Here is a 14,337-nt window from a genome sequence, read left to right as displayed (position 1 = left end):
AATAGGCTAATGGACTAAAAAGTTATTAGCATTTTAAAAAGTGTAATTACTCATGGTTAATGAATGGTTTATTACTCTTGACCAATAGGTGGCGCTGTTACCAAATTTATGTGGCATGGTCAGTGTGAGGTGGCGATGACACATACAAAGTTTGGTGCAAATATGTCAAAGTGTTGCAGAGATACAGCCTCAAATGCATTTTGGCACCCTTCCAGCAAATTCGTTGATGCGCTAAATGAGCACCGTTACGTATATCGACACAAAATCCATAACTTTTTGCCAGCATGGTCTGAAGATGATTCACGTCAAATTTGGTGAAAATTGGACTAACGGTCTAGGAGGAGTTCGAAAAAGTAGGTTTTCAACATTAAGCAAAATGGCGGACAGGAAGTATGGCCAATTTTCACATAATTGGTATCAATGCTCTCGGCATGACCCACAGAATATAGCGAGACCATTTTAATTTTAATAGACTAATTTATTCAAAAGTTATTAGCGTTTATGTGATATTTCATTATAACTATTGGCCACAAGGTGGCGCTGCCACCAAACTTTTTGAGTACCTTCAGGGCATGGAGCCGAATATTTTTGTAATTATTTGCGAAACGATACGATGCTGCGTTCAAAAAATACAGCATTTTGAAACATAATTCAAAATGGCCGACGCCTAAAATGGCCGACACAGGAAAATTGGATATCATTCGACTCGCCATGACTCACTGAATCTAAAGAGACCAGTTGTGTGATTTTTGGCCAAACCATTCAGTAGTTATAAGCCAAAATATGCATTTTTCATATCTCCTGACCACTAGGTGGCGCTGTGTCGAAACACAGCAGGTAGTCTCAGTTCATGCTTGTTATAACACACGCCAAGTTTGGTCTCAATATGACAAACCGTTGCCGGGATATAGCCTCACGTGAATGTTTGCGTGCTTTTTGTCAAATTTGTTTACGTGTCATTCGACAACAGTTGGACGAATCAACTTGAATTCCATAACTTTTTGCCAGCATGGTCTGAAGATGATCTGAGCCAATTTTCGTGGCAATCGGACTAACCGTCTAGGACGAGTTCGAAAAAGTAGGTTTTTCGAATAATTGAAAATAGCGAAAAAACTAAACCTTGCGATTTTTGAATTTTGGGGTTCATTCGACTTGGCCTGAGCCAAGGATTCAGAGGAAAAAAGAATTTCCATTTTCTGGCTTACGGTTCAAAAGTTATTAGCATACAAACATTGAAAGTTTGGACAAGTGGTGGCGCTAGAGAGTAGGAGTTAGAGGCTTCAAATTTGCTATAGTTAATGTTGGGACTGTCCTCTATCAGTGTGCCAAATTATACAACTTTCCCGCAAACGGTTCTATGGGCTGCCATAGACTTGCGGCGGAAGAAGAAGAAGAATAATAATAATAACGCCAACGAAAACAATAGGTGCCTACGCACCTTCGGTGCTTGGCCCCTAATAATAATAATAATAAGAACGCCAACAAAAACAAGAGGGTCCTACGCACCTTCGGTGCTTGGCCCCTAATAAGAACGCCAACAAAAACAAGAGGGTCCTACGCACCTTCGGTGCTTGGCCCCTAATAATAAGACAATTTCTGCAGCTGAGAAATTTTTCTTTTTCATTGACTTTTCAGAAGACATGTTGAAATCCTTCGTTTGGTGTCATAACATGATGCCCATATATAGTTGTCAGTCGGATTTAATGGGCGGGATTTATGGTAATTGAGAATGAGCGTGCACGCGTGTCCCATTTACGACTGATTGGAATTCATTACACACACACACACACATTTCACTATCACATCTGAAGTTTACGAAGTATTTGTGAATCAGGAGAAGAGTTTTCGGGAAGGTCTCTTTACGCGCAAATCACTCACATATTTACTTGTATATTTACGAATGTTTCATGAATAAGACCCATAGAATTAAAAAAAATAAATACAAGCACAGTCAAAAGTCAGACAGTTTCTTATTATCATAAAACAGCTCAAATTGACCCTAATGGTTTTACAGATTTTCTTGATATGACTTTTAAAAATTTAACTGATGATCTATATTTATTCCAAGATAATTCACTTCAGGTATTTGTTCAATTAATTTTTATGTTCAAAAGTTGTGTTGGAGGTAGTTTTTGAATAGAAAAGCATACAGAGTTAGTTTTTTAGTATTTAAAGTTAAACAAAGTGAGGCCAGCCAAGATGTTCTTGCTAAATTAGCATTAAGTTTGTCAGCCACAGAGATACATGTATCAGCAGATGCATACACCACTGTGTCGTCTGCATACATCAGTAGACCTATATCTGGACATACTACATCTGGTAAGTCATTAATATATAGACTGAAGAGTATGGGTCCCAAGACCGTGCCTTGAGGAATATCTGTTTTAATTTGAAGAAAAGTGGATCTCACACTATTAATTACAACCCACTGTTCATGGCCCTTTACATATGATTCAAACCAGGACAATGTTTTTTTGGATAAATTGAACTTAGCTAGTTTTGAAATTAATATGTTGTGATTTACTGTATCGAATGCTTTTTTTAAATCTAGAAACACAGCACCAGCATTTCCCTGGTCAAGTGATTGTTTGATATTTTCAGTTAGTAGACAGATTGCAGATTCTGTGGAATGGTTGTGCCTGAATCCAAATTGCATAGATACTGGTCTGTCTCAAGATAGTACATGAGTTGTTCTGAAACAATCTCCTCTAAAACTTTAGACAAAGCAGAGAGAAGACTTAAAAATCAGTATTACTAGAGCATTTCCCACCCATCTTGGAATTGCCCTGATTAAATGGAAATACTAACAAGATTGGTGATAGGTTGGACCAGAACTACATCTGACAATCAACTTCTTATCATTCTGCTAGACATTTAAATAAAAAATGATAAAATGAATACCAAAATGAATAAGAGAACAAAAAGAATAAGACATAGAATAAAGGGAAATACAAAAATCCAGTATGAAATTTTGTTTCTTTTGACATTTGTTTGTTCCAGCAAGCTGTTACATTGTGCTTCCGTGTCATCATTATCTGAATCTGTCCCATTGTGTGAAGTTGCATGGGGCTCGTGGTCAGTGTTCGTTGGAGGGCTGTTACATTGTGCTTCCGTGTCATCATTATCTGAATCTGTCCCATTGTGTGAAGTTGCATGGGGCTCGTGGTCAGTGTTCGTTGGAGGGCTGTTACATTGTGCTTCCGTGTCATCATTATCTGAATCTGTCCCATTGTGTGAAGTTGCATGGGGCTCGTGGTCAGTGTTCGTTGGAGGGCTGTTACATTGTGCTTCCGTGTCATCATTATCTGAATCTGTCCCATTGTGTGAAGTTGCATGGGGCTCGTGGTCAGTGTTCGTTGGAGGGCTGTTACATTGTGCTTCCGTATCATCATTATCTGAATCTGTCCCATTGTGTGAAGTTGCATGGGGCTCGTGGTCAGTGTTCGTTGGAGGGCTGTTACATTGTGCTTCCGTATCATCATTATCTGAATCTGTCCCATTGTGTGAAGTTGCATGGCGCTCGTGGTCAGTGTTCGTTGGAGGGCTGTTACATTGTGCTTCCGTGTCATCATTATCTGAATCTGTCCCATTGTGTGAAGTTGCATGGGGCTCGTGGTCAGTGTTCGTTGGAGGGCTGTTACATTGTGCTTCCGTATCATCATTATCTGAATCTGTCCCATTGTGTGAAGTTGCATGGCGCTCGTGGTCAGTGTTCGTTGGAGGGCTGTTACATTGTGCTTCCGTGTCATCATTATCTGAATCTGTCCCATTGTGTGAAGTTGCATGGGGCTCGTGGTCAGTGTTCGTTGGAGGGCTGTTACATTGTGCTTCCGTGTCATCATTATCTGAATCTGTCCCATTGTGTGAAGTTGCATGGGGCTCGTGGTCAGTGTTCGTTGGAGGGCTGTTACATTGTGCTTCCTTGTCATCATTATCTGAATCTGTCCCATTGTGTGAAGTTGCATGGGGCTCGTGGTCAGTGTTCGTTGGAGGGCTGTTACATTGTGCTTCCGTATCATCATTATCTGAATCTGTCCCATTGTGTGAAGTTGCATGGGGCTCGTGGTCAGTGTTCGTTGGAGGGCTGTTACATTGTGCTTCCGTATCATCATTATCTGAATCTGTCCCATTGTGTGAAGTTGCATGGGGCTCGTGGTCAGTGTTCGTTGGAGGGCTGTTACATTGTGCTTCCGTATCATCATTATCTGAATCTGTCCCATTGTGTGAAGTTGCATGGGGCTCGTGGTCAGTGTTCGTTGGAGGGCTGTTACATTGTGCTTCCGTGTCATCATTATCTGAATCTGTCCCATTGTGTGAAGTTGCATGGGGCTCGTGGTCAGTGTTCGTTGGAGGGCTGTTACATTGTGCTTCCGTGTCATCATTATCTGAATCTGTCCCATTGTGTGAAGTTGCATGGCGCTCGTGGTCAGTGTTCGTTGGAGGGCTGTTACATTGTGCTTCCGTGTCATCATTATCTGAATCTGTCCCATTGTGTGAAGTTGCATGGGGCTCGTGGTCAGTGTTCGTTGGAGGGCTGTTACATTGTGCTTCCGTATCATCATTATCTGAATCTGTCCCATTGTGTGAAGTTGCATGGCGCTCGTGGTCAGTGTTCGTTGGAGGGCTGTTACATTGTGCTTCCGTGTCATCATTATCTGAATCTGTCCCATTGTGTGAAGTTGCATGGGGCTCGTGGTCAGTGTTCGTTGGAGGGCTGTTACATTGTGCTTCCGTATCATCATTATCTGAATCTGTCCCATTGTGTGAAGTTGCATGGCGCTCGTGGTCAGTGTTCGTTGGAGGGCTGTTACATTGTGCTTCCGTGTCATCATTATCTGAATCTGTCCCATTGTGTGAAGTTGCATGGGGCTCGGGGTCCACTTTTTGTCTTTTGGTTGCGGTAACACAACCACCATGAAAATAAAGGTTTTGTATTGGTTGATCGTTATAACCAGCACTTTGACTGACCTTCAAGAAAGTGGTCCCAGTAATTTCTGAATCTAAAAAATAATAATAATAATAAAAACAAATGTAATAAAACAATCAAGTAAGAGTTTTTGACTGGCCACAGAACATACAGCACGTGCACTGCTCTTCGTAAGTTATGCATGACATTTGTGTTAAGAATTACATTGAAATAATGTGCCAATGTCTTAATTTAAATTGTTTATTTTAATGTGAATTGCAGTGAAAAAGAAATAAGAATATAAAGGAAATTTATTAAATTTACTCCCCCTGAACTTTCCCTTGGTACTGCAGATCTATAACAAATACTGGATTTATCATCTTTATGAATACATACAGTACCTTGTATGTCTGCTGGAGACAGATGATTATCCTCTTCAGACTGCTGGACCATTATCAGTGTAGTGTCAGATGTCTTTTCTACTGCTGTCTCTTGGAGTCTATTATCAGACATGATTTCAGGCTTTGCAGATGGGATATTGACTTTTGCACTTGAAGAGATGTCTGGTATTGACTGATCGTCATTATCAGCATCAACAAATGGCACTTCGACCTCTGGTGTCATGGTTTGTGGGGGATTTGATTCTTTCTCAGTGCTGGAATCACTGATGTTCAGAGGAGGCTCTATATCATCTTCAATGATCACTGTAGACTCATGATTGTTTTCAGTGTTAGTACAAATGTGATCAGTGTCAAAGTCATTGACAGAGTTTCCAGGCCTGCTGGTCCTTTTAGTCTGAGGACTTTCAGATTCGTCTAAACTTGTGACTGTTCTTTCTTGATGAACATTTATTTTATGTCTGTGCTGATTTGAAGCTGAAAACAAACAGGAATGTTAAAAAGAGCTTAAGACTATATCTTATTTAAGAAGTAGGGAGTCTGTTTGCCATTTGTATTTGAAACTTTATTTTATATGATTAGGCAGTTAGGGAAGCTGATTGTTGACTTATTTATCTACTGTTTTTTTTTTTCTTTTCTTGCATACTTCATGTTTGCTTACTCTGGTTCACTGAGAGAGAAAAAAAAAAAAACATTCCTTTGGAAAATTTCTGCCCTTGTAATTATATTTTTTTATGTGTGTGTAAAGGAATAAAACTTGCTGTGTTTTACATTGTAGATTGAAACTGAATTAGGGTACAATTATGTACTCAAAATGAGTTACTAAGGCACAAAACATATTTTGTCTACAGGTACAATTTTTTATTTATTTTTGTTTGTTAAGAGGCATTTTATTCCAGTTAGTTATTTGATATGTTCACAGGTTAATCGTTGTCTTGATGCCTGATTTATAGTTTTGAGGTTTGGCATTAGCCATAAAAATAGTTATTGTATATGCAAAAAACACATGTGAGAAGATATTACATGATATCTTAACATTTGCTTACATTTTCTGAAGAAAAGCATGAATGCCGCTTTAGAGATGAGAGGCCTGTTAAAAATAAATCCCACATTTAAAGAGACACTACAATGATATAACAGTGCATTTGCACAGCATCCTGACTGCCAATAAAGACTACACAATTCATGTTTATTTGTATAGAGCCTTTTACAATGCATATTTTTAAATAGAAAATGTTTATACATTACAATTAAGGGTAACACTTTAGAATACTGTTTCTTACTTACTGCATAACTAATAAGGAATTATTGAAGAACACTTAACTCACTACTGTTAACTACTAAGGAAGATGTGTTAATTAATCAATATGTAATATAATTTTATGATTGTGCTAAGTAACAGTTAGCTAATCAATAACTATTGTATTCTGTCATACCTCCTGAAGAACTACTATCAATTATCTACTAGTGAAGGTTCAAGACAAAATAACTATGAAATAACTACTACTGAACCGTTATACGCAAATAATCACTATAATAATCAGGCTGTGTCCCACAAATCAAGTACTTGAGTAAAAGTACAGATACCCCAATAAAATATTACTCCAGTAAAATTATAAGTAGCCTATTCATATTCAAAATTACTTGAGTAAAAGGACAAGTACAAAGTACTACTACATTAGCAACTTTGTTACAGCCCACTTATTAGCTTAAAATGGAAATGAAATATGCATTTTGTTTGCTTCTGATTATGAAATGTTTGTTAAATTAGTTATAATGTGGGCAGTATACATGTTCAAATGGAATAAAATATGCTGTATTAAGAAATGTTCTCATCTGAAATAAACAGTGAGTTGTGTATTTTACAAAGTTTATGATTACTTTTATAGTTTTTTTTTTAGTCAAAATGATGTAGTTTGTTATTATTTACTAATAGGTTCACTTTAGAATACTGTTTCAGGTTCTAAGTAATTCCTGCAGATTTATCTGATAATTCTTTATTAATAACTAATGGGTTCTGAACATTTTCACTTCTGAATAGGCCTAATGTTTCAGGTTCAAAATAAGTCCTGCAGAATTATTTGATAATTAATTATTAATTACTAATGGGTTCCCTATGTTTTCACTTTAGAATACTGTTTCAGATTCTAAGTTATTCTTCAGGAATTATCTGATAATTCTTTATTAATTACTAATGAGTTCCCAAAATTTCCACTTTAGAATGGGCCTAATGTTTCAGGTTCAAAATAAGTCCTACAGAATTATTTGATAATTCTTTATTAATTACAAATTGGATACCTGTATTTTCACTTTTCCTCAGGCTTTGCCTTACATACAGAAATTTAATTAATGATAATGTGGTATATGCTGAGGAGGCACACATACAGTACTGTATATAAAATATAAAAACTAAGGTAAGTTATCGCAAGGCACTGGAGTCATGGTGGGGTTCATATCGGAAGCAGATTTCTTACAAAACACACTCACAAAACAATTCACTACATAGGCAAAAAACTCTATAAAATGTATTGCATTTATTAATATTGCATTTTCATACTACTACTACTATTGCTAATAGCATTTATATGAAAGGGTCACATTTGAATGTAATTGTGTAAAACTGTTCATTAGAAGTTAGTTCATAGTTATTTTTCTTGAACCCAAACTAATAGATAAATAACAGTAGTTCTTCAGGAGGTATGACATAATACAATAGTTATTGATTAGCTAACTGTTACTTAGCACAATCATAAAATTATATTACATACTGATTAATTAACACATCTTCCTTAGTAGTTAACAGTAGTGAGTTAAGTGTTAATTAATAATCACCTGTTAGTTCTTCAATAATTCCTTATTAGTTATGCAGCAAGTAAGAAACAGTATTCTAAAGTGTTACCATTAAGAGTAATGTGTTATCAGAGGTGACTGTCAATGTAATGTCAAATGGCAGAAATGCACCATTCTAAAACTATACACATCATGCCATACAACACTTATATAAATGTTACAAATAATTTTTTCTGTGTATGTGTGACATGATAATGTTTCTCACCATTTCTCATCATACTTTTGGTCAATCTGCAAAAACAAAAGAGCTGAAATTACAAAAGTCTTTCATTTATTTACAAAAATGCACCCAAATTAATCAAGAACTTAAATTGAGAAATGTTTCATACTTGAGTTCAGACAATGTGACCTACTATATATCCACACAAAAGCTCAAAAAGAGCTATTAGAAATGTGTCTGTGAATCTGTTTGCTGAAATAATGCATAGAGAGTAAACTCACCCTGTGCACCATGGAGTCATTAAATTGATACCATTGCTCATCCTCATACGATTTGATGTCAGCATAGTAGTGTCCACCACTGAGAGAACCATCATGATTGATCACAGCATACAGCTCATAATCATGAAGAACATCTTTCTCTTCCTGAAAAAGATAAAGATAATCATTATGATAAAAAATAAACAAAAACAATATATGTAAAGTATATGTATACTGTCCATGTCCAGAAAGGTAAGAAAAACATAATCAAAGTAGTCCATGTGACATCAGAGGGTCAGTTAGAATTTTCTGAAGCATCAAAAATACATTTTGGTCCAAAAAATAGCAAAAACTACTACTTTATTCAGCATTGTCTTCTCTTCCTGGTCGGTTGTGAGCATGACTGCTGTGACTGTTGACGTACAATGCTGCTGACATATTACCTTTGTTATTGGGCACGCCAGAAAACACGTCAGCAGCATCGTGAACGCGCTCACACCAGACACGGAAGAGAAGACAATGCTGAATAAAGTCGTAGTTTTTGCTATTTTTGGACCAAAGTGTATTTTCGACGCTTCCAAATATTCTAACTGACCCTCTGATGTCACATGGACTACTTTGATGATGTTTTTCTTACCTTTCTGGACATGGACAGTAGACCGTTCACACAGCTTCTAAAATATCTTAAACTGAAGATAAACTGAGGTTTTACAGGTTTGAAACAACATGAGGGTGAGTTATTAATGACATAATTTAGATTTTTGGGTGAACTATCCCTTTAAATATTTGCATTGTGAAAATTCATGGTCTGACTGATAAAATGTCCATATACTCTATAGAAATGTCTATATAATGTTTAAATCCATAAAATTAAATCAATTGCACAAATTCACAGCGCTGTATGTTATAAATAAATGTCAGTGTCAAAATCAGAATGAATGAATGAATGCATGGATGGATTAATAGATGGATGGATAGCCAAACCTGAGCTGATAATCGAAGGAATCGAGGAATTTCAACAGGACAGTTGTTTTTCCTGTATATCATGTAGCTGTAATCCATGTAAAACCTTTGCAAATGAAGAGTCAGGACCCCTGGCAGTTTTGAAATGGTGCAACACTAAAATAAATATTGTTTCTTTTAGAATATTTTAATTTCCTATTTCAGTTGTAACAACCCTATAAAAAATACTACTGTAATCTTTATAATCTACTCTGCATATTCAAGGATATTCTATCAAGTGGTGTTTCTCAACTAACAATATAACCCATGATTAAAATTAAATGTGTTTACTTCCTTTAACACTTAAGAGATTTGGTCAGTCTACTGAAGCTCTGATACCCTAATGTAAAGCTGAAAAAAAACTTCACATAAAATGTGACACTTACCATTTCCATGTCCATCATTTCTTTACAGTTTTCACAGTACAACTGATCTTCTCCATCTGTAAGCATTACTTCAAACTGTGCTTCAAAACTCTTTTGCTGAAATTTACAGTTACACATATGTGAACACATTTTTAATCAGAAGAATAATTCATTGTTCAGAGGTTTCTTTTTCAGTGCTTAGAAGAGTCAGGTTTGAAAAGTTATCCTATGGCTTCAGAGCACTTGGAAGATTGCTAAATCACAGGTGAAAACATAATTCACCTGGAAACTAGCAAATTCTTTCTGTGGTTGCATAGATTATTGCTAAAATGTAAAGTAAGTGAAACACTTTTTCCCCCCATGAGGCAAGTTTGAGAATAATATTTGTATTTATAATATTTATAATAAAGCTGCATTTATTAACTCATAATACTTACTACATCAATTTTATTTTGATCAGAGTCCATAGCAATGGGCAAAGAAAAAAAAGAAATTATTTCTTCAATGGGAACATGTTTTGCAGGTAAACAGGTGGTTGAGTGTTTCTTGATTCCTTGGAATACCTGTAAAATACAGAAAATAAAACATGACATGTTTTACACTATTATACACAGCAGCTTATAAACATATCATTAAGTGTTCAGATTGTACCGTTGCTGGTTCAGAGTCAATCCTACTCAGAATCATCTGATAATATTCTGCAGCGTCCTGCTGTTCACAAACTGAAAAAAATTGTGTACTGTGAAATATTATGGATTCAGTCTCATTAAAAATGAAAGTGATTTCAGGAACACTATGTGGGAATTATTTGTCACTGTTTTATGTGTACTAATGAGACATTCACAAGTTTGTGTGCCCATATATTCTTAGCATTAGTGTTAAATATGATGGCTGCAATGGAGGGGCTCAGAGAGAATATTCTACTTGAGCTCTGATAGTCCTCTCTATATAGACATAAAGATAAATAAATATACATGAAAAGAAGGAGAAAGGGATGAGGAGGAAAGCTGAATAAACTAACAATGGAAGTGCTAAGAGGCTGTTTTTTATACTTGGAAATTAATCTCCTCCTGAAATTATGTTAATATCTACACTATGTAAAAACTCATCAATAGAACTTACCATTTCCAATGCCTAGAGCATTTGTGACTCCATTTGTAATGGCACATCCATTTTTAGACTCTAAACAGCTGAATAACTTTTTAAGTTCAAAAGAAACACGTTTCATGTCACTTTCCTTTAACCTGTGGAGTAACACAGCATTTATAATCATAACTATGATTATGTGTTATAAAAGATAATAATCTTACAGTTCAGATATATAAAGAATACTTCATGATGGCTTTTCTGAACTCTTCTGTCATGAAAAGTGTTTGCAGAACTGCATTCAGATAACATGTGGCTCCTTGATTCACCAATCCACTGTAGCCTTTAGAAAGACAGGACACTTTGACATACTTTAAATTTCAGCAGTACAGCAAAGGAAATTATGAATGAAAAGCAACATAGACTCTGACATCTTATGATATCAACATTATATTTGTACATTAAAATATATTCAAATTAATTTAATCTTAAATTAAATAAAAAAGGTAATTTAATCAAAAATATAATTTAGAAGGACACATTCTAAAAACAACAACAACAACAACAAATAAATAAATTAAATGAATAGGTCATGGATAAAATGAGTAAAGAGTGAAGCTGAAAATGAAAAAATAATACAGATGGACAAATGCATAAATGTACACATGTATATCAGGGTAAATACAGACATTTTGTGGGCAATAGCACAGACCAAGAAGAGGGGCACCAACTTATGTCACTATACACTTCACTTTAATGTTACTTCATCAAAGTTTACGATTTATTTTATGAACTTACTTTTAATTCCTGAAACTTCATTCTGCACATAATACTCATCTTTATTTTGGCCACTTTCAGCTGTGTTTTGAACACTGGAGAAAATATTATCTTGCTTAACAGCACTGTCCAAAGATGTGGAAGTGTCTAGTATTAAGAAAAATAAAAAAAGATAATTAATAAAAATCATTGACCGAAACATTGACCATTTTTTTTACTTGAATTATTGTCGATTATGTTTTATTAAAGAAGAAGAAGAAGAAGAAAAAACTTTTTCCAAAACGGTAACCTTCAGGTGATAATTCATGTCCTTGCCAGTCATTGTCCAGTGGACCTTTGCGAGGAGTGTCTTGATACTGAAGAAACTCAGAGTTCTTGTTCAAATCTTCTTTTTCTCGCATTCTATGAGGATCTGATAGGTAGCTGTCTGAATTATTAATCCTTATATTCCAGCTGTCTGGGTGGTTCATATATTTAGGCAAAATAATGACCGGTAAATGTTCAATTTTGAGGAAAATGAAGATGGGAAGTATTTTCAGCTCTGAAGCATTAAAATCTTAAAAATAAAACAAAATACATACATATTCAAAATTAGATCACATTGCATTTGCATGGTTGTGTGTTTATATGGTAAAAAAAAAAAAAATAATAATAATAATGATTAAAAAAAAAAATATATATATATATATATATATATATATATATATATATATATATATATATATATATATATATATATATATATATATATATATGCATAAGTTTATGATTGTCAAGAATGGTTAGTCACATGTTGGCATGGGAATCATTTATACTTGTTATTTTTATTTATTTGTTTGTTTGTTTGTTTATTGCCTGCAGTCCATGCATAAACATCTCCAAGCATCTGATAAGTAAAGCTAAAGGGGAAAAAGTCTTTCTAAAGTTAAACAGTCCTAGTCCTATTGGCTGACTTCTATAGGATATTCAGGATCTGATAGTGTGTTGTTCTATATTTCTTTTCAGAATGTTTTCAAATACTTACTGAGGGGATATAAAAAAGCAAATTTGGCTGAGTGACAGCAGATAAGAGAAGAGTTTTCTTGTATGTCTTCTCACAATTTCAATAATAGAACATCCAAGGGCTGGATTCACAAACATTCTTAGGAATCAAATTATGTTATATTCTATTCTATATCTCTGTTTACTGTTTACTTTATAACTTGGGTTCGAAAAAAAGTTGAAATTGTGGGTTATTCATATTTATATGCACAGGAAAGTGCAAATGAATGGAACAGTTGCATTTTGAAAGAGGCTCGACTATTGTAACCTGACATATTAAAAAGCTATTTTCCTCAAAAGAAGAATGAAGTAATAACATGCTCTGCTAAATATAGCAGTTTGTTTCAGGTATAATTAATTGTGTATTCCAATTACTGATATGCTGTGATTGCTTGACCACATTCTATGATGTATGAAAATGTTGGGATTATAACAATTTACCTTGCAAAATAAAATCGTCCATAATGTTTGGAAGACATTTGAACCTGCATTCCAGTTCATCAACAAGAAAACTGTATGTTAGTGATCACATTAATGGAAACAGTACGTGACATTGCAGAAGTCTTACAGAAGCTATTGCTAAAATTGCACCTACTGTATTTGGTTTACTGTTCCAACTGTCTGCAATATATTGCTGCAGAATGAGTATCTGTATTTGATTGCAGGTCGATGTACACTTGGTTGTAAAAGTTTTTGGACCACAGTACAAATCATATCCTTTTAGAGAGACACATAAAAAAGCAAGATAGAGAGAGATTTGTTTGTATACATATACAATATAATATGACAAATCAATAACTAACCTTTTCTACAGCAGGTTTTGCTCTCGCTCACAGATCACAAACAGCTATTGAAGCAATCAGACTGATTTACACTTATTTTAAAGTTAATATAATCCTGCCGACGAGACAAACATAAAACCCATTACAAACGTGATATAAACATGATATCTAGTTAAAACAAAGTAGTTTTGCTTTCTGAATGAAACAGCATCACACATCATGGCCTTGAGTGAGTGGAGGCTGGAGGTCTAGAGAGAGCAGATGCAGGGGTTTGAGAATGGTGCAGCAGGAGGATTCTACAAAGGAGTGTACCTTGGGCTTGCGGCAACCACATGTGACGAGCCCCGGCTGGACTCTGCTTCGTCCAAAGGGAAAGAAAATCCAGTTGATGTTGATCAAAGGTGATGTATTTGCTCAGCCCACGCATGGTGTATCGGACGGATATAGTCCTCTTTTGGAAGGCCAAACAAAGTAGTTTCGCTTTCACAGTGAAAAATACAGCATTTATACGACATGGCGGTGGTAAGAACAATACTACAATGAGAATAAAAGGTACGACTTCCTTCTTTGCGTGAACATCTGGGCGGCGATATGCAAAGTGATGTAGAGATGTGGTGGGGTGTTGGAACAAACCGTTTCAGGATGAGTGTTAACTTTGAAAAAGAATGTCTCTTTGGATTTGTCTTTGCAACTTTACATATCTTCTTTAT

At 35.3% G+C, this 14,337-nt stretch overlaps 1 protein-coding gene and 1 long non-coding RNA gene across 2 annotated transcripts; both read right to left on the bottom strand.

Annotated features, from left to right (window-relative positions):
- Positions 1-2,050: 2,050 nt before the first annotated feature.
- LOC128014021 (serine-aspartate repeat-containing protein F) lies at positions 2,051-8,369 on the bottom strand. Its single transcript, XM_052597262.1, has 3 exons — positions 8,360-8,369; positions 5,308-5,781; positions 2,051-5,000 (listed from the first exon to the last, which is right to left on the bottom strand). Exons 1-3 carry the CDS (start codon positions 8,367-8,369, stop codon positions 2,875-2,877), a joined length of 2,610 nt encoding a protein of 869 aa, XP_052453222.1. The 3' UTR covers positions 2,051-2,874.
- A 2,009-nt stretch (positions 8,370-10,378) lies between these two features.
- On the bottom strand, positions 10,379-11,395 carry LOC128014690 (uncharacterized). The gene is made up of 4 exons (XR_008183629.1): positions 11,274-11,395; positions 11,064-11,185; positions 10,593-10,663; positions 10,379-10,504 (listed from the first exon to the last, which is right to left on the bottom strand). It is a non-coding gene; the product is annotated as an uncharacterized LOC128014690 (long non-coding RNA).
- Positions 11,396-14,337: the final 2,942 nt, after the last annotated feature.

Source organism: Carassius gibelio, chromosome B25, assembly GCF_023724105.1.
Source record: "Carassius gibelio isolate Cgi1373 ecotype wild population from Czech Republic chromosome B25, carGib1.2-hapl.c, whole genome shotgun sequence".
In the NCBI taxonomy this organism is placed as follows: domain Eukaryota; kingdom Metazoa; phylum Chordata; class Actinopteri; order Cypriniformes; family Cyprinidae; genus Carassius; species Carassius gibelio.
The sequence above is the reverse complement of the archived record's forward strand: the minus strand, read 5'-3'. Positions and strand labels throughout refer to the sequence as shown.